This window comes from Zingiber officinale, chromosome 9B (genome assembly GCF_018446385.1).
Source record: "Zingiber officinale cultivar Zhangliang chromosome 9B, Zo_v1.1, whole genome shotgun sequence".
In the NCBI taxonomy this organism is placed as follows: domain Eukaryota; kingdom Viridiplantae; phylum Streptophyta; class Magnoliopsida; order Zingiberales; family Zingiberaceae; genus Zingiber; species Zingiber officinale.
Genome location: NC_056003.1, coordinates 6,087,904 through 6,109,121, shown reverse-complemented (window position 1 = coordinate 6,109,121; position 21,218 = coordinate 6,087,904). Strand labels below are relative to the sequence as shown.

Genomic DNA, 21,218 nt, shown 5'->3' with positions numbered 1-21,218 from the left:
TTTCCTACCATAACAATAATATTCTTTAGAATATTCTATTTTTCTATCTTATAATTTATTATCCAACATACATATTAATTTATTAAATATTTTTTATTATGATAATACTTATTTAGTTAATAATTAATATAAATTTATAATATATTAAATTTACATAATATAATAAATTAAATAAAATAATATTAATTTATAATATTTAAGAATTTTTAAATATATTTTAATATTATAATATATTATATTTTAAAAAAATACTTGTATCGTTTTGGTGTAAATGAACAGCCCAATGATGTAAAAAGGTATTGGTTATTTTTTATTATTTTCTCTCTCTATCTTTTATTTTTTTATTATTTATTCTCTCTCCCTTATGTAATATTTATTTTTTATTATCTAATTTTTTCCTTTTATTTTTTAAAATATTTTAAAAAAATATTTAGAAATCTTAAAGAATGGATGTTATCGATTTGTAATTATTTAGTATGGTAAGAAGATAAAAGTTACTAATGAAATAAATACAAGATTTTAAGTTTTAAAATGGTGTATTTGAATTAATTTATAGTATGACAATATACAGAATAATATATTTACAAGGAGATCACGTCCACTTTCCTCTTTCTAAGAATACTTTCCCCAAAAATGTAGATAAAACGGATAAGGAAGGACATAAGTGCAAAATCGCAAAGAATTTTGGAGACAGGTATTATCACTCCTCTCTCCTGTTGCCATCACATACATGCAAACGATAAATTATTATTCCCCCCTTTCTCTCTCTCTCTCTCTCTCCAATTCTGCCTTCCCCTCCTCCTCCGTCTGACCGTCTCCATCTCCGTCTCCCACACGGCTGTTCGATCCGCCGTCCGTGTCCTCCGCCTATCCATTTGCCGGGTCACGGCAACGGTTTCTTGACGCCGTGACGGGACGGAAAATCGAACGCTTGAAATTGTGACGCCAAGGTCACGGGCGCTGAGAAGATCAACGCATCGTCTTCCTCACCCCCTTTCCCTTTTCCCTTTCGTCACAGCGCCATCTCCACTCGAAGTGAAAAAGAAAAATCGATTCCTTTCGTAGATTCCTTCTGTCTCAAGCAAATTTATCCTTTTGGAAAGATTTGTCGATTGATCGCGTTGCTAAGCTTCTGGACTGCTGCGATTCGACGGTGCTTCTGCCTCGGCGATCGACTCCAGCGATTCCGATTCTGATGCTAGAAGCGGCGGGGTTTTGGAATTAGGTCCCATACACTTAAGTTCCTTGTGAATAATTGATGGCGGAGACGAGGCGGTTCTCATTGACTCCTCAATTGGGTGAGAATTTATTTTTTTGTTTTTTCGTTCTTTTGAGTTTTCTTTATGTCGTGCGCCTGGGGTCGCTGTTTCTCTTATTTGTGATATCTCCTGGGGGAAATGTTTTTAATATTTACTTGCAGGATTTAGTTTGTTGCGTATTTTTCTTTCTCGTTCTCAATAGTTGGAGATACAGATTGTTTCTCACATAGTTGGGGAACACAACCTGTTTTATTGTCGTGGGAATCTCCTTCTTGTGACTTCTTTGCGATATTTTGAGGTGATGCAACTTGTGAGATGATTGTTATACAAGTTTTTTTTCCAGAAAATATAAATTTTAGTCAATTTTTCTTCTCTTAACACAAATTTCTTTTTTGTTTAAGAAAGGGTACTTTTTTGAACGTTCAATAGGTTTGAATGATTAGTTCATCCGTCCATTGTTTGTACTCTAGTAGTTTGACCTGAATATTCAGCAGATATCTGTTCGTTCTATGTAGGTATAAAATTCTTGACATAGATATGGATTTTTTTTTATTTCTAAAAATGTTTATTTCAAGTTTTAAACATGTGCCCCCAAGTTCATTTGCTCTATGAAATTTGCTTATTTACTAAGGGAAATAAAAATAAAATGGCGCCTAATATTATTTATCTGGACCATTGAAACAACACTTCAATTTAATTTTTTTATCATAGGGATGCCCCTATTCCCAAATCACCTCTCCTATTTGCCATCGTGGAGCACCTGAATCAATGCCCCTCTTATTTGCCTGTGTCAAACTTTCAAAATGGTGCCCTTCATATCCAAACCGACATCCGTTGTGTGCAAGGAGGTTGTGGCCGCCATGCATGAGATTGCAACCACCATGCACAAGGTCACAACTTCTATATGTGAGGTCGCGGATGCCACGCATGAGGTCGCTACTGTCATACGATGTCTCTATCCCCACACATGATTTTGTGGTCAACATGCACAAGGTTGCGGCCATCACATAGCTATCACATAAGGTCCTTTGCAACTATGCCCTTTGCCGCTAGCTCGGGTGCTTGATGTTGGCATGTCCAAGGTGAAGGTAAAGGAGCTGGCGCGTAGGCAAAGGAGGGGATCAACAGGTGTGGATGAGGGCTATAATTTAGGAAGATCACCTTTGTTATAAAATCAAAATGAGGCACCTTTTTGACGTTTTAGATAAAAAATCAATACCCCTTTGATTTTTGCCCAATTTACTGCATACGTTTTTTTTTACAGTATATACTCCTTATTTGCTTATCTGGACTATTCTTATATATGAACAGATATGGAGCAAATACTTTTGGAAGCACAACATCGCTGGTTACGTCCAGCTGAAATTTGTGAAATACTCCGGAACCATCAGAATTTTCGTATTGCACCGGAACCACCAAATAAGCCATCTAGTATAATCCTCTGCTGTTAATTACTGAAAAATGCATTTTTTTTTTTCCTTCTAGGTTAACTTGAATAATTGGTAGTTGTATTTGTTTTCAAATTGCTTGTATATTTGTTTCTTTTGCAAGAACAACAAGTGTATCATGTTTTTGTTCCAGGTGGATCTCTTTTTCTTTTTGATCGTAAAGTACTGAGATATTTTAGGAAGGATGGCCATAATTGGAGAAAGAAAAAAGATGGGAAGACTGTGAGAGAAGCTCATGAGAGGCTGAAAGTAAGTGATAGTGGTCAGGCATGCAATGTAGTTCATTAGTTGGCCTCTAACAGAGCCTCTTTTTGCTCATGTACTTATGAGATTTTAACACCTCATAGTATGCGACATATTATTTTTGACCTATACATAACCTATTATTTGATCTTCAATCTGACAAAATTTACCTAATGGTTGTCATTGTTCATGTTCTTGTTATGGGATCTGGTGCATTGTTGGTATCTTTGCTTTGAATATAAAATTTTGACACCTGATTAAACTATATGAAATTTAGGTGAAAGTAATGAATTTTCTCCCTGGTTGAATACATCCTTGTTTCTAAATTTGTGTTTCAGATTATTTAAGATTGCTATAGAGTTGAATCTTGTATCATTTCATTATGGGACTTAATTTCAGGCAGGAAGTATTGATGTGCTTCATTGCTACTATGCTCATGGAGAAGAGAATGAAAATTTCCAAAGACGAAGTTATTGGATGCTGGAAGAGTGAGTTGTAGCACAAACCTTCCTTTCTTTAATACGTTTTCCTCTTTAGTGATTATTTTTAGTCTTTGCTCTTTTAGTGATTGCACTTATCATAGCATTTTAATTTTATTTTAGTCCATGTGGTATATTGTAAAATGCACTTGATCTAAATACATGATACTGGATTTATATTTATAAATACTAAGGGGGCGTTTGGTTGATGAGTTTGGGAATGAGGGAATGGAATGATATTAAAGATAGTGTTTGGATTGTGAGTTTGGGAATGCCAATTTGGGAATGATTTCTAGATTTATGGGAATCAACCAAACCCATATAATTTGGTAGGTTTCATTCTCATTCACATTCTCATTCCACTTTATTATCAAACTCATACCCATAGTCATTCCTATCATTTAACCAAATGCCACCTAAATGTTTATGTTATTTCCATATTATGCTTTGTCCAAGCATCAATATACTTATGTACACGTAGGATGAATCCCCAAAATTCTTAAGTGGGCTCTAGGCAATCATAAGTTGCAACATAGCAGTGGGCCATCATAGCGATTCCTTTTTATATCTGTTTGAGTATAATACACAATTTTGAAAAGGATGTAGATGTCAGAACCTGCTGTAAGCAATAAATGTAATCCTACCATAGTCAATAGACAATCTTTCACCTGGAAAATGTTGAACTTGTAGATTGGCAGGGCATAACTTTGTTGGTCAAGAAAAGAACATCCATGCAATCTTCTATGTTTGACAACACTATAAGGCTAAACTGAACCTTAATAAAATATAAGAACGGCATGCTAACTTGACATCACCAAATCAACATTTTAAATACACTACTATATTACCTTTGTGAATTTGGTAATCTTTTTTAAATAATTAATTATATTGATTAAAAAGAGGTTGTATCACTTGTTTCAAAGAATATGATCGTCAATATGGGGTTGCGTCGGCTTTGAAATTTATAAATGAGCATATTCTTTGAATATAATATTTTAATGGTTCAAGATAAATCAGGGTTCAAGATAGAAAAATTAATCAAAAATAATGTAACTATTAATTGTAATATCATTAATATAATTTAGCTGTGGTCATAATTATATTTTATTTATCAGTAAACATAGTTGTTTTATTTTTTTTTTACGTATAACTAAAAAATGTCAATGTGCCAGAGATTAGAGTGTGAAGATGGCTAAGTGAAAATACGAGAAAGAATAAAAAAATATTGATTTCCGAGACCAATTAGGTGTTGCTTCGATTGATGATAATATGAAAAAAATGTGTTTCTTGAAGGAAAATTTATCATGACATGAAAGATGACAGATATAACTAAAGCAGAATCATGTTTCTCAAAAGTAAAAAAAGAAAAGTTCTCATGTGATTTTCATCACAAACAATTCTTCTAACCTTTGTTTATTTGTAATGTCAAAATGCATGATTGCTTGTTTGTTTATTTTGCAAAGAAACATAATTGCTGACAATATCTTTTGTTGATGTATCTTCTATTTCAGGGACTTAATGCATATTGTTCTGGTTCACTATCTTGAAGTCAAGGTTGTAATTAACTTCATGTAATTGTTGCCTTTATATTACTTTGTTGTTGTTTTTTTTATAAATGCCCTTTTCTTGATTATTGTTTACCCTTGTTAAATATCTATCATAGTGGCGTTTTCATAAGACCTGTATCTTTACTTTATTAATTATGGATATAGGAGACTTTTTTTTGACACAAGGTAAGTAAACACATGTATCTGGAAAAGCTATGTATAAGTATGTCCTGAATTACCTCCCTTCAATAAAAATTCTCAACTAAGAGCTATACCATTTGCAAGGAAACTATATATAACAGTCTATACAGAAGGAAGGATTGAAAATAAAAAATCAGCAAGTTCATCATTAACTATATGTGAAGGTCTGTAGGAATCAGCAACTTTGCAGCAGATTAAACTTTCAGTTTCTATGGAAGCACCTAACATCCAGCTTCAACAAGATCGAACATTCAGCTTTTCTGTCTCGGATAGTGTGGTTATTGTTGTGCACAAACAGATATATGTAGCCACAGCTTGGTCATTTCAGACATCTCATTCAGCAAGCATCTTTTTTGTTTTATATTCTGCAAGCATCTTTTGTCTAAGGCTTAGGCTACGGGCATAATTAACCTGTATGGGTTTAGAACTGCCCCATTTAACTTTGGCAACTCAAGTCCAGAAGAAGAGCATATAGCTTAAATAAAACTAGTTCCATATAACAAAGGAAAACCATGTCAATATGACCAATGTATATAATTCCCATTGATTGATCCAGATTATAGTCTTTTCTTTATGCCTAGTTAATCAATTACATGATTTTTCAAGTTAATTAACAATATGATAATTTTACTAATCCATACACATGATATTTTCAACAATATATCATTAGATACTCCATTAAATTAATCACAAAGAATTATATCTATCATTTAAAATTTGATTTTGTACTACAAACTCTTATCATGGGGTTGTCATTTAGTTGGACTCAGTTGATGGGGCTTGTTGAGAGAGCAATAGGCTACTTACTCCCGGCAGTTAATTAAGGTGATCCTTTGCAGTTTGGGTTGTATTAGGCTTTCTTGGGCTTCCACACTTTTTATTTCATACCTAGTTATCTTCATCTTTCTTTACATTTTAATCTTCATCTCGATGTATACTTGTATATATAAGTTGTTATTTGCTAATGATTGATTTGTGAGTATTTTCATATGCCATAAATTATAGTGAATGCATTTCCAGGGTTGAGGAATTTGAAAATTCACTAATGAAAACGAATTCTACTACCAGTGAAGCACAAATAATTCAAATGAACCTTCCTGTTGGTTCCTTGAATATAGTCATTATGTTTCTTTCTACTATGAAATAATGCATAGCTGCTCATTTGATGATTATCATTTCATTTTTGTTCTTCATAATTATCCAGGGTCATAAACCAAACTTCAGCCGGTCTAGAGATTCTGAAGAAACTCCCCCAGTTAAGCCTATAGATAGTCCTGTTCGTTCAAATTCTATCATAAGTTACAGTCAGATGCCTTCCCAAGCAACTGATGCTGAGAGCCACAACAGTGCGCTTACATCAGAATATGAGGATACTGAATCAGGTATAATATGCCAAAAATTTGAGTTTTGATGCATCATCTTATAGGTAGTATAGATTTGCTGATTTGTACTTCAATCATGCACTTTTTCTTTCAGTGTTTCTAAAGCGAAATTCGATGCAGCAGATAATTATCAAACAAGTTCCAGATACCACACTTTCACTGAGATGCAGCAGTATGGTGCTGGACAACTGATGAGCGCTCAATGCTTGGACCCTTGCGTTCCAGATCCTTCCATGGATAGTCATAGTAAGCATGAGTTTTTTCAACATGTTTTGGTTAGATTACCTAGGGAAAACTTCTGAGCAAACCACTGTCCAAAACCTTCCAGGCAGTTTTCAGGTAATAGATAATAAACAATGTCATTCTGTTCAAGAGAATATGTTGGATGAAATAGACCTTCGATTAGCATTCAAGGGGTCTAAATTACAGCTTGATCCAACATCATGGGATGAAGTCTTGGGGCACAGTGCCAGAACATTAGAGATGCCAAGTTTTCAGTCATCACTTCGTTTTACAGAGCCTGTAATGGGGGAAAGCGACAGTAGAGTTGAACTTTCAACATATGGGAATCCATATGCTGAAAATCTTAGCAACAACCAAGATGTATCGGCTTTGTTGGGTAAAGCATGGCAGGTACTTTCTTTATTATCCTTGTTTTCCTATCTGTGATTATTTAGTATGTATTAATGGGCTTTATGTACTATGCGCTCCTTGTATGCATATCTTCCTCATGAAAATTTATTGTCAATTTATTTCCCTTGGCTTTTCTGCTGTTGAGAAGTTCAAACATATAGGCAGTTCCCCTGGCTGATAAAATGACTGATTTTTTTAGGTCCTGTTGTAGATTTCCACTGCAGCTTTTGTGAACCCCAAAGTTTTGTAGGCATTATTATGGCTGATATTAATGTCTGATTTTTAGTATATCTATCGCAGCTTTCAACTGTTGACTCAGATTCAGCTGTTATACCAAACATTAATGTGGATAATGAGACATCTGTGGATGGAAATGCTGACGGCACTCCCCTTTTGAAGCAAATATCATTGGACTTCTCTAGTTTAGAAGGAGAAGGCCTAAAAAAGTATGATAGCTTCTCAAAATGGATGAGCAAAGAACTAGGAGAAGTTGATGAATCACATACAAAATCCAATTCTGGAGCCTACTGGAGTGCTGTTGGCAGTGACAATGTAGCTGAAGATTCTAGTATTTCAAATCATGAGCATTTAGATGCATATATAATGCCCTCACTTTCACAAGATCAGCTTTTCAGTATAATTGATTTCTCTCCAAATTGGGCATATGCTGGCTCTCAAACTAAGGTATTTCTAAGTTCTAACTCAAAGGCTGTCTATTTAGTTCATTACTTAGTTAATGTGTTGAGGTCTGGACACGTACATGTGTCCTCTACCTGATTAAGCCATATCATGGTTTTAGTTTTGGACGTGCACATATTTTCATCCCTTTGTCATTCTTTATGAAGGTTTTAATTACTGGGACATTCTTGAAGAATAAAGATTTTGGAAAATGTAAATGGTCATGCATGTTTGGGGAAGTGGAAGTTTCAGCTGAGGTTGTTGGAGATGGAATTCTTCGTTGCCATGCTCCGCCATACAAATCTGGGAGGGTTCCTTTTTATATTACCTGTTCCAACAGGTTGGCCTGTAGTGAAGTGAGGGAATTTGAATTTCGTGACTGTGATTCCTCCTGTGTGGAGAATATGAATTCTGGAAGTAATAAATCAACTGAAATAAATCTTCTTATCCGTCTTGATAAGCTGCTGACTCTAGGACCCCTAGATTGCCAAAAGGATGCAGAGATCCTTGCAGAGAAAGTTGAATTAAGAAGTAAGATAAGTGCAATGATGGAAGGTGTTGATGAGTGGTCAACTCTGCTTAAGATGAGTAAAGAAAAGAGCTTCTCTGTTGATAATGCAAAGGATCAATTACTTGAGGCTTTATTGCGTGAAAAATTGCATGCTTGGCTTCTACACAAAGTGTCTGAAGATATCAAAGGCCCAAATGTGTGGGATGAGGAAGGGCAAGGCGTCTTGCATTTAGCAGCTGCCCTTGGTTATGATTGGGCTATAAAACCAACAGTGACTGCCGGTGTAAATATCAATTTCAGAGATACACATGGGTGGACTGCCCTTCACTGGGCAGCATCTTGTGGCAGGTTAGTAACTTATATATATATTTTATGTGACTAGTTGTTGTTATTTGTCTACCATTAGTAACTGCAATACTTGTTTTCTAATGTTTTAGGGAGCGTACAATTTGTGCCCTTGTTGCAATGGGTGCAGGACCTGGTTTGTTGACAGATCCTACCCCTGAGTTTCCTTCTGGAAGAACACCTGCAGATTTAGCATCTGCAAATGGCCACAAAGGCATTGCTGGATTTCTTGCAGAGTCATCTTTAACTAGCCATCTTTCTGTTCTCACTATAGACCCAAAGGCTAGTGATTCAGACTTTACTAGCTTCATAGGTGATGAAGATGTTTCTCAACCCAATGCCCCTGAGGTTGTTGATGGAGACACCCAGGCTGAACTGTCATTGAAGGACTCACTGAGTGCTGTTCGCAATGCTTCTCAGGCTGCAGCTCGCATCTATCAAGTTTTTAGAATGCATTCATTTCACAGGAATAAATTTGCTGAGTATGAAGATGACAACACTGAAATATCAGAGGAGCATGCAATTTCCCTCCTAACAGTCAAGTCACAGAACTCAGGATTGTATGAGCATGATGCTGCCATTCGTATACAAAACAAGTTCAGAGGATGGAAAAGGAGAAAAGAGTTCTTAATTACTAGGCAACGGATAGTCAAGATCCAGGTCTGTTGTCCTTTATCGATCACATTGCTCTTGCATTTTGTACACGTGGAATTTCTGCTATTGTTTCTTATTATCATTGTGGTTCAATTTTGTACTCTCCATTTTCACTGTTAGCAGTGCATAAGAAAAGGAAGGACATGAGTGTCTTGTTAGAAAGAATTTTAGATACCTTGGAGCTATTATTCAACAAAAACTTGATAATAATGAAGATATCTTTAGTAATATAAAGAATGAATGGTCAGATATGGAGAGTTTCTAGAGTTTTGTGTTGTCATGATGGTTCTTGGTTTAGTTTATGAATTAAATTGTTGAGATTTTATAAAACAATGCATATAGTTAGGGTGAAGATGTTAAGATAGAATATGCAAATTTATCATAGATGACGAAGTAAGGAATAATCTATCTAAGAGTGATATCTTGTATTTATAGCTCCTTTAGTTGCAAAAAAGAGAGAGAGAATAGATTAAAATGGTGGTACAAATATGTTTAAATAGTCTCAATTTAGTTAATAGTTTGACCAGTAGAATCAATTTGAGTTGAAACTATTATGGGTTGAGGGAAACAAAATAATTCTAGTTAACAAAATTTAAAATGATTTAGCAATACCTTGATAAAGTTCAATTGAGGGATAACATAGGCCCCCAAACATAGTGCAGTGGCAAGGAGTTCCACAAACTAACCAAGCACCCACGGTTCGAATCCTAGGTACGGAGCACTGGAAGACATTTTCCTCCAATGAAAAATCTAGGATATTGGTTGGGCGAGGAGCCGCTTGCGCTTCCGGATTTATCCAGTGGGTGAAAGGGGGGAGGCCCACCTCCAGGATTAGTTGTGTCAGTAAGTGTTTAGATACTTGGATTATCAAAAAAAAAAAATTGAGGGATAATATAATTCATGATGATGATGGCGCAATTTAAAAATAATTTAATGGGTTTGAATATTGTTAGCAATACCTTGTATAGAGTCCATGGAGGCATAACTTCCATGACTGACCCAATAGCTACGATTGATTATCATCATCATCATCTTCATGATGCTGTAAATTTACCTTGTATAGAGCTTGATGATGATGATGATGATAAAATAATTTACTTAACTGAATGTGATGATTATGACGATGACATTGCTTGCAATCAATTACCATTAAACTTGGCAGACCCCAAGTAGGCATGGTGTGGTAACCAAGATGTCTAAGCAATAACTTGCCTTTGTAGATGTTTGGTCAACAAAACTTCTCATTACATAAAACCACAAGAAAAATAAACTTGCATCATTAATATAAGTACTTGTATTACTGCTGACAAATAAACTAATAAACGACAGATTAACTCTAAAGTTCTTACTTTACTAGCAATAAGTGAAAGTGACACTAACATTGACTTATAAAGAAAAGAATACTAAATATGTAATAAGAAATAAATGATAATGGAGATCATAAAATTCAAAAATTTATGAAATATGTTGCAAAGTGTCCTTAGAACGTCCACCTAACACTTGTCAAACTTTAAGCTACCCGAACCTAGAATAGCTTCCACTTGTGGTCTTGAAGTAGCAAATAAAAAAATCAGCAGTGAAAACTCATCAAGTCAAGAAATTTGATGAATGAAAATAAGATATAACATCAAATATACCATGTCATGGCATGAATTATAAAATAAATAACTACTAACTAGTAGAAAATATCATACACCGGTGCACTGCTAATCACCAATCAATGAGTGAATTTGGAACCATCTAATGGGCATAAATCCATACACTCTCTCATTTTGCGGTAGAATGTGGTCCATGTTATTCTCCACCACATACACGACTTCCAAATGTTGCCTAAGCATGGTGCATTCAACATATCACTTTAGTTGACAGGCCAAGCACAAACGAGGTGATAGTAAACCTGTGTATACAGTGTTATATGATCTATCATCCTCCTATGGTTCTATCATCCTCCTATTTGGCCTAAGGCGTTATCCAAAATATGTCATCTTCTATATTAGTTGCATCCATTAGAAATATCATTTAACCATCAAATTCTAGACTAGGTTAGCATGTTAACACCAAGTTAACAATAGCTAACCAACATGAACAACATAATGCTTATATACTAACAAAACAACATTTATAAAGAAACATGCAATCCAACACAAACAACTTACAAGCTTAACTAACATGATGTACATGTACAATAGGAGTACAATGAACTAGTAGGCATATAATAAGTTACCATCGTGACTCACCACAAATTTATAAGGGAACAAGGTTGCTACTGCTCAGGAAAAGAATGATTCAATTGCAGCTGCTGTGCCTGATGTGAACTGGTGTTTGATGTAGCTGCTGTCGTTGGATGACAGAGGGATGACAATGTCAAGCTACAGTGTGGACATGTGGTGGCATTTAGCAGTGGTAGGTTCTTGCAGTTGCATGACAATGTTGGCTGCATGCACGAGAATGCGGCGTGGTTGAGCGGTTGGTATTGTGCACCAGGGTGCTATGGCACTGGGCTGTGAGCAAGAATGCACGATGAGTAGTGGGCAGGGTGCAGGTGCAGGTGCGATGTCAGGTTAGCCGATGTAGGTTTGTTGGAGGGTGGCATTGGCGAAGCAACTAGTAGAAGCGGGAAGCGATATTCCATGGACAAAGGAGGAGTTGGCTTCAAGTGTGAGTGCAATTAGGGTTAGGTAAAGAATTACGGAGTATAAATAATATTAATACCTCAAATCTAATCCCAATTTAATTAATCTATTGAACTGGTTCATTTTGGTTCAATCATAAACCTCCAATTTAAATCTGATTTAAGTCCCCCTTTCGATCCCTCATTTGAGTCCCTTTCGAGCCCCCCTACCCATGATACTAACCATAAAGTTTAACATCCAACTAACTGCTAACCACAGAATGAGGTTACTAGATCAACTTTAAATCCCTAAATTAAATAATTTTTATTTTGTTCTAGAATATAGCAAAACTACCATGTCCCAAATGCACCATCAACATGCTTTCAGTATATTCGTCACATTCACAAAGTATTCATATATCTACAGGAAATATGTGCATGCACTTGTTCTTGCAGAAATTGACTGAAGCTTAATTGAAGACTATCTTTCAACTTCTAATCTGCAGAGAAATTATATGCTATCATCTGAGAACATTGATGAATCAATATGTGCTAGAGAATAATTGTAGGCCTGCGCTCTTGCATTATCCAAAAGAATTAAAAGAAAAGAGAAAAAATTATCTAATTTGCCTTAATGTCAGCTGACCATCTTTATGAGTGCCATTGCTTGCCAACTCATTTGTTTTATCCCTGATAGCTTACTCTTGGAGGTTATAGATGTGGAGAAATCTGGGTGTCTTCCATGGGGATCTCATGACCTCACTTATATTGCAGTCTGATTCGAACACATTGTTGCACACCCTATCCTATTGTTGTCAGTTGTCACCTCTCAGTGGACAGACCTTTGATTGGCTAAGTTTTCCTTGTTAAGGTTTGAAATCTCATTTTGCACAATGAACATGATTAGGCTATACCGGTCTTAGTATAATTCAGGACAGTTAAAGTGTGGAGCGCAAGTTATTAACTGGTATCTGAACTTATGCTGCAAGATAAAGGCTCAATGCCTGAACAGCAGTTTATGGTGATGGTAACTCTTTTTTGTCAGGAAGACTTTCTAACCAAACAATCTGTCTTACCAAATCATATTTTATTTTTTCCTTTTTTAATATACATGGATACATGGAGGATTGGTCCCTTAACAGAAGGATTTACTTTGAATGTCTAACCTCATGGGATACAAGTCTCAGCAAAATCTTAAATTATTTAGTGAATATTTCAGAGAAGTTATCCTATTTAGAATATGATTTTCTTTGCTCTACAATTTTGTGCCAATTAACTAAGGACTTTTAATGAGGTTGTCCTTGGTTTCACAATAATTTAGAGTATCCTTGGTTGTGCGTGACTGTCAATTTGTTTTGTTTAGACATGTTTTCTTTGTTTTTGTTGTATTGGAAAACAATGATCATTAGCTCGACAAAGACTAATCAGAGCATTCTGATTTAGTATATAAATATATAATACTCATGGATCTGAAGTGAATTTTTTACAAGTTCTGAATCTTTAACCGTAAGATATTTTTCTTGGTTATATGTTTCTTTTCTTTGTATTGATGAATAGGCTCATGTACGCGGTCATCAAGTGAGGAAACGGTACAAAAAAATTGTGTGGACAGTAGGAATTTTAGAGAAAGTCATACTGAGATGGAGGCGTAAAGGAAGTGGGCTACGTGGCTTTCGATCTGAAGCCGCTTTGGAGGGCACTAGCATGCAATGCCAACCAGCTAAAGAGGATGAGTATGATTTCCTGCATGTAGGTAGAAAACAGACGGAGGCTAGGCTGGAGAAGGCACTTGCGAGGGTTAAGTCCATGGTCCAATATCCAGAAGCTAGAGATCAGTACCGAAGGCTTTTAAATGTGGTTTCGGAAATCCAAGAGTCCAAGGTAACTCTTTGTTACTGGTACTTAGATTAGTTCTATTAAAGGCTTCCCAATCATAAATTTTCTTTGTTATTAACTTTGTGTTTTTGTGGGTATTTAAACATAACCTGTCTTTTACGATCATCGGGCCTCTATATTTCTCTAATATGTGGAACATTTCCTTCATTCTCTTTGTGATGACTAGCACACTCCATACCTTCTTTTGAGGTTCTTGAACACTGTGTCTACTTGAGAGGAAGGTACTCCAAACCGAGGGAATGGATGAGATAAAGCAACCATTTCCCTTGTCTACATGGGTGGAAGAATAAAAAGCTAGAGAAAAGAAAGGAACAATTTAGCTCTCTTTTCCATATTTTCAGTTGCTTCTAAAAGTGAGTGAAATAGAGGAGAATAAGTGAAGTAGTATTGAAAAGACTAGTTTAACCTTGCGTGTTTGGGAATGACAAGATTACAGAGTTAAAATTGTCAATGTTCTCTCAATTCCTCTCCTTTCCTCTTCTTTCAAGTAGACAAAACAAGAAGAGCCCTTTCTTCTCTCATCCTAACTTTCTTCCACAGCAATGAGACTTCACCCGTGGCATTTTAAAATCGTATGTTACTTGCATTAACTAATTAACAATGAGTCTTTGACATTGTTTTGTCTCTCTATTCTTCATTACATTCCCATCAAAGTTCAACCTATGTTGTTTTTTTTAGTAAAGATCAAATGGAGACGAAGAATCAACCAGTGCTTTTCAAAATTAAAGGCATCTATTGTCTTGCTGCATGCACTAATGGGATCAATTAACTTAGTGTGAATAAATCTACTTGCACTTCATTGGGCACGATCCTTTACTATGCTCCTGAGTGATGGCTTTTTGAGATCATTGTTTCTCTTGGTCCCTCATTAAGCAGTGAAACTGCCTTTTGTCCAAAATTTGTTTTGATCAGGTTGGAATGCCAATGGATGAAATGCGGATATTCCTGATCCATGCTCCAACTGAAAACTTGGAATTATGTAATATGATGGCCAATTCTAAATATACTGGTTGGAATTCTTTAAGTTCTATTCCGACATAGGGGTGTTCAACTGAGAAATTACCAATATTTGTTAGAGCAATTTGGATTATGTGGCTTGTGCAATTTCAGGATCAAAATATTTAACCCTTCCAGGCATGATACGAGCCAATGTGGAGCTGGTCTTTTTTATAAGATTAGCCTACAATATGTAATGGCTTGCATCTAAAGCCTGATGGAAATTGGCAAATGAAATGTGGTACCAAGATCATTAGGCAGAGATTCTTTTGGTACTACAAACTGCTTATTTTCAGTTTAAATAAGGTCTATCCTTCCAATAATTGTTGATTCATATGCTAAACGGTTTCATCATTATTAGGCTACACAAGAACACAGTTTGAATGAATCAGAGGATGCTGCTGACTGTGATGTGATGGTTGATCTAGATGAGCTATGTGAAGATGAAGCAATGATTGGTGCTTAATGTGGTTTCAATTCAATTATACTATGCAACTTGTATGAAGTGCTATTATACAAGATGATCTGCTAAATCTATAATATTTGACCTCCATCATGTAGCTGATTGTTGAACTAACTAATGTTATATTGAAAGACTCTAAAATTATCAGTTTACTATGTATCATGGATGAAATTTGGGTATTGGAAAGTATATATATTATATTACTAATTCACTTTAATCTGACAAATAGCTTGAGAAGTTTTAGAACTCTGTTGATCGAATGCTATATTTATTGCTCAAGATGTATGATTGGCATGATTCTCCTATTTCTTGAATCTTGATGTATCTTCTCATTCTTGATACTGTTGAATGCAGAAGTTGGCTATGTTTCTTCCATCCATGTAATTTCCTCTGAATTACATATGCACAAATTGTGTTCTGTTTTCAGTAAATATTCGTTGATAAATTTCTTAATTATGGTTTTAAAACAAATCAATTACTAAGAGGAGAAATTGTTGGAGTGATATGCGATAATCTCACAGGTTGGGGGACGATCGGAATATATTCAGAGTTTATCAAGGAAGGTTTGTAACGAGGAATTTGACCAATGGCCACAAACATAGACACTTTAATTTGTAAGACCGTTCACTCTCAGAATTAGTCAGGCAGAATATGCTTCGATACCTTGTGCCAATGATATAATTCATAAATAAACACACAAACTCAAAATTAACATGCAATTTAACTAACACTCAATGTTCTTATGAAGCCACTAATATTAAACCATTGTTTAATTGATGGACAAGAATGCAAAAGTCGTTTACTTTGAGAAACTATCTATAATCACAAGAATGCTATTCAAGTTTTCTCCATAGGCATAGCTTAGGGTAAAACATTGCATCTGAGAGTCTGTATTTTTGGATTTACATAATAGACGAATGAGGAAAATTTTCTACCTTCAAGATTAGTAAATCTTTATATTAAAAAAGTTTCACAAATATAAAGATTTTCCCATGACTAACTTCTACATTAAAAATAAATAAATCTCAACCAAGAGTGGCATGAGGGGAGGATCAAGAGGCCTTCGCCTCATACCCAACCATCTAGGACTCAAAAAAATATTATAGATCAGTTATAAATTTTAAAAAATAATTTAAATTTTTTAACTTTAAGTAATCTAATTATTCAAGTTATATATTATTATTTTTTGTTAATATGCTTTCTTTTTTAGGTAGCATATTCAATTTTAGTGAATGTTAGGTGTGTGCAATCAAGTGTTGTTGTTTAATTGACTTGAGAATGTAAAAGATTTTGAGAAAATTTTATAAAGTCGGACACTCAAGTTTTTTTAAAAAAATAATTTGTAAATTTTAATTATATTTATCTCTTCAGCATATTTAACTTCTTTAGTCGTTTTTTTTATAAAGTATATGTATCCTTCATTAACATATATTTTTAAATATATAAATGTTTTCATATTTTTTTGAATTGGATTTAAAGTATTTGAATTGATTATTTATAAAAATAATAATAATTTACATTCTAATATATTTTAAATGTTTTATTAGGTATAATCAATAAATAATAGTTTTTAAATATTTGTTTAATTCTTTAAAAAAATAAAGAAAAAATATTAATTCAAAATCCAGTAAGTCTGAAGTTCATTTTCATAAAATTCGGCTGCCTAAAAAATAGGCAAGGGGTAGAGATTTACAGGAACACTGACGAGTCCTTACTTAGCTCATCCGCCTCCGCCTCCGCCTCCGCCTCCATTCTCTTCCTTCGTTATTGGGGCTGGGAAGCGAAGGTTGAATTGAACTGGTGGTGGAACGGACGACCGTGATCATCGTGATGGAGATGCGGCACGAGGCGGGGCTGCGGACGAGCCTGCTGGCGCTGGCGGTGCTGATGATCGCTGTTGGGATCTGGACCTCCTCCCTCAAGAAGATGCTGCCCACCTACGCATTCGGGATCTCCGTGATCCTTTTGTCGGACTGGGAGTTCTTCGATCGGGATTTCTTCAAGTGGTTCACGCCCATTCCTGCTCACAGAGCACCGGGCGCCAATTGGGCTGCCGATAATTTCAGGTTCTAGTTCGATCCCTTTGCCTTTTTATTCTTGCTTCTACTTACTTGTTATCTCGATTTCCCTTCTTTTTTTTTCCGGTGAATTGTCAACTATTTTTGGGTTTAGGGTTAATTCGAAGAACAACTATTTTTTTTGGGGAAAAAAGGTTCGTAGGTGACTTGAAACCTAAAACAAGCTTTGCTTCGATGGTACATGCTGAGATCATAATGTTCAATAAACAATACAGCAATGGAATATTGTCTAGGAATTTTTCTTACCCCGACAATAAATAGTCCATGTGATCTTGTCACATGCTGCGTTAATAATGCCAGCTTCACATGACCTGATACAAACTTCATTGAGTAATTCTACATCAATTCACTAGAACGTCTAGATCGACATTAGAGATTATTGAGGCTATGAATTTTGTAAAAGGACAGTTTTTTGATCCTCGATCTTCATTTGTTGTTGAAATATGATCTTTTGAGTGAAATGTTTCATGCTATATGGTACACTACTTGGCCTATATCCTACTCATCTTTACATTTGTCCGTAATAAATAAAGAGAAATTTATGAGAAACAATATGATAAAGAATTGGGTGGTTAAGATGGAGGCCTTATGGAGTTTTGTGTGGTCATTAAACATGCGCTAGGTGGAAAGAAAAGTTTCATAAACCGTCCCATGAATCACAATGTTGAGTAATTATGAAATGATAGGAAAGGTTAGTGTAATCTCTAATGCTAAGGGCATTTCCAATAGTTAAACCTTTCAATAAGTTTTTTTGTAGTTTCCAATATGCCACATCACAAATATAAAAATCTACTATTCTCTACGCAATCAAAAAACCTCTATACAATATTTTTATGGATCCTATATTACAAATCATATATCTTTATTTATTATTTTTTCATTTAATATCTCTATATAATTTTTCAATTAATATTTTAATTAATTATGATTTTTAATTTAATTAATTTATAATTTTTTAATTAATAAATTAATAACTTATAATTTTTAATTTAATTTAATTTAATTTATAATTTTCATTTAATATTTAATTAACTTATGAGTTTTAATTTAATTATAGTGTATATTTTTTTGGATTTCTCAAATATATTTATTTTTTCAAAAAATAAGTACAACTTTAATTATTACTAACAATTTATAAAATAGCATATTATAATTAAATATTTCATTAAATAATTTATTTTTTAATTGTTTTGAAAGGATCAATCATGCATATTAATTATTGGCTCCACCTTCAAGAGAAAAAAGCAGGTTTGATTTTTCAAACTTGCTCTTAAACTAAAAACCTTAAATCTCACCTCTACAATCATTTAAGCTTTTCTTTATTGAGGTTTTTAGATTTTACAAACCTTGCATTATAGATACCCTAACTTATGGACTTTAGGGAACTTATAATAAAAAAATATTAACATTCATGAAAGGTTGAGTGTAGCTCCTGTTGGGATTCAATCAAAGTCACACATTAGAAAGATTTGAGAAAGATCATGGGTTGAAAATGATGTATGATATCTCTATTGGTATGAGACCTTTTGGGTAGAGCCCAAGAGTAAAACTATGAGAGCCTAGGCCCAAAGTAGACAAAATCATGTTGTTGTGGAGATATGTGAATATCCTTTGGTCCCAACAAATAGAATCAGAGTCATGGTTCAGACCAAACCCCATATGGGATGACCTCGAATGAAGTTGCGGTGGAGCCCGGAGCAGGTTAGGGTGATCGGATGCGGACAATATCATGTCATTGTGGAGATATGTGAACATCCTTCGGTCCCAACAAATGGAATCAAAGTCATGGTCCAGACCAGACCCCATATGAGGTGACATTGAACGAAGTTGCGGTGAGGCCTGGAGTAGGTCAGGGTGATCGGATGCTCATGGAGAGATCCGGAGCAGATCAGGATGACCGGATACTTGCGGGGTAGGCCCGCAGTAGGTCAGGTTGACCGGATGCTTGCGGGGAGGCCTGGAGCAAGTCAAGATGATCGACTACTCGTAGGGAGACCTAAATCGTGAGAGTAATGATGGTCTTTTATTGGAGGGGAGGATTGTTGGGATTTAATTAAAGTCACACATTGAAATGATTTGGGAAAGATCATAGGTTTAAAAGGATGTATGATATCTCCATTGGCACGAGACTTTTTGGGTAGAGTCTAAGAGCAAAGACATAAGGGCCTAGATCCAAAGTGAGCAATATCATGCAATTGTGGAGATATGTGAATATCCTTCGGTCCTAACAAATAATCAAGGTATCAACATGTACATAGATAATTAATAGAAGTCACTTGCCGTGAACCTGAATACGTTTAGGTGGCCCGGGGCAATGTTGCGCTAGTTAGGCCCTCCAATGGATAATCAAGGGATCTAAGGTTCGAATCTTAGTGGTGGCACAGTATCAACCTGTACATAGATGATTAATAGAAGTCACTTGCCGTGAACTTGAATATGTTTAGGTGGCCTGGGGCAATGTTGCGCTAGTTAGGCCCTTCAACGGATAATCAAGGGATCTAAGATTCGAATCTTAGTGGTGGCACACTGCAGGGGATTTTCCCTCCAGTGAGAAGCAGGCCTAAGAATGCTGGTCGTTTAGATGAGTCTCCATTAGTGCTTCCCAATTTATTATGTTGGTCGGTAGGAAACTTCTGTCGAACCAGGCTAGTCACCTTCAAACTTTATATATATATATATATATATATATATACATATATATATATATATATATATATTCAATGGAGAAGTATTTTAGGAGTGGTGTCACCTGGAACCTCTTCAATTGGCACAATAGAAGTGTGGAATTGAAGAGTTTTAACGCCCATATTGCATAGCGATGGGAGAGATCAACACAACAATAGAGGTATGTGAATCTTTCACATCGCTTGGGGGTCATCAATGAATCACACTATTAGCGGGGATGGAGTTGTGGTTTACTTTTCATCGATGATCTGTACAAGCTGACGTGATGTTTTATTGCTTCTTAAATTCTTTTGGCATATGCAGGCTCAAGTTCTTTCCTCTGCGGTTGGCACTGATTACCCTAATGTATGGATTTGGTCTATACAAGTGGTGGAAGTTCCAATTTAGCATCTAGTTTCTGTTTTTTCGCTTTGTGTATCCTTCCGTTCTTTGACAATTTCCTTCTTATTCCTGGCCATTTTTTAGTTGATTCCCAACGTTTTTATTTGTTTTTATTTTGCACAGAAAATAAATCTTTCAAACAATCCGAATAGCTGGCGCAGATTGACTTCAGCACTGAATATATTCCTCCTTTAGTTGTAATTTTCCATTAATTTCTCTGAATCACGTAGAAGTGAATTGGATAATAAATCTAACCTATACCACAAGAGACAACACCACAAGCACTAGTTCCCTGTCCTTTGGTGGATCTAACCAAATTGACCTGCAAACGGGGCTCGATTCATAAATTACCGCATCATTTTTTGTTCAACTAATTTAGTTTAATTAGATTGAATTTAATACACTTTATGAAGTCGTCATCTTAACACCTCTCCAGTTACACAGAAAGAGGATAAATCATGAGGATTTTAGGATTTTTTAAGTTTTAACCAAACGATCTTGCTAAAATAGGAGACACAAAATAATTTAAAACAGTATTTATATCCGTCGAGAATGGAACCATGTTACAAATCCTATTCTAGTACCAAGTCGGTTACATCAGCTGGGCAAATAATGCATCAGGTGAGCACCCCATGACTTTTGCATCATCACCTGGTCTGCGAGTCTCACCAAGTCTGTTTTCAAATCTTGCAGGCGATCGACGCAGCAACGGAGGTAGGGTCAGAAAG

The 21,218-nt window shown here is 35.3% G+C and overlaps 2 protein-coding genes across 6 annotated transcripts; both read left to right on the top strand.

The window, feature by feature from the left end:
* Positions 1–741: 741 nt before the first annotated feature.
* On the top strand, positions 742–15,493 carry LOC122023507 (calmodulin-binding transcription activator 3-like). 5 transcript variants are annotated; one of them, XM_042581633.1, is made up of 14 exons: positions 742–1,298; positions 2,571–2,690; positions 2,841–2,956; positions 3,350–3,438; positions 4,941–4,983; positions 6,382–6,559; positions 6,683–6,805; positions 6,888–6,898; positions 6,989–7,192; positions 7,493–7,876; positions 8,038–8,729; positions 8,819–9,386; positions 13,549–13,872; positions 15,245–15,493. In XM_042581633.1, the coding sequence occupies exons 1-14, from the start codon at positions 1,259–1,261 to the stop codon at positions 15,347–15,349; spliced, it is 2,997 nt and encodes a 998-aa protein (XP_042437567.1). In that variant the 5' UTR covers positions 742–1,258; the 3' UTR covers positions 15,350–15,493. The 5 variants fall into 5 exon arrangements, with proteins under 5 accessions (XP_042437567.1, XP_042437566.1, XP_042437565.1 ...); XM_042581632.1 differs by having other exon boundaries at positions 6,680–6,805; XM_042581631.1 differs by having other exon boundaries at positions 6,888–7,192.
* Positions 15,494–16,994: 1,501 nt separating this feature from the next.
* On the top strand, positions 16,995–21,177 carry LOC122022631 (signal peptidase complex-like protein DTM1). The gene is made up of 2 exons (XM_042580672.1): positions 16,995–17,412; positions 20,413–21,177. The coding sequence occupies exons 1-2, from the start codon at positions 17,177–17,179 to the stop codon at positions 20,501–20,503; spliced, it is 327 nt and encodes a 108-aa protein (XP_042436606.1). The 5' UTR covers positions 16,995–17,176; the 3' UTR covers positions 20,504–21,177.
* The last annotated feature ends 41 nt before the right edge of the window (positions 21,178–21,218 follow it).

Coding starts and splice junctions, on each gene's coding strand:
- LOC122022631 (XM_042580672.1), top strand. CDS start 17,177: ATGGAGATGCGGCACGAGGCGGGGCTGCGGACGAGCCTGCTGGCGCTG. Junction 17,413..20,412: donor TGGGCTGCCGATAATTTCAG/GTTCTAGTTCGA, acceptor TGGCATATGCAG/GCTCAAGTTCTTTCCTCTGC.
- LOC122023507 (XM_042581630.1), top strand. CDS start 1,259: ATGGCGGAGACGAGGCGGTTCTCATTGACTCCTCAATTGG. Junction 3,439..4,940: donor AGTTATTGGATGCTGGAAGA/GTGAGTTGTAGC, acceptor CTTCTATTTCAG/GGACTTAATGCATATTGTTC. Junction 6,806..6,887: donor TCCTTCCATGGATAGTCATA/GTAAGCATGAGT, acceptor AAAACCTTCCAG/GCAGTTTTCAGGTAATAGAT.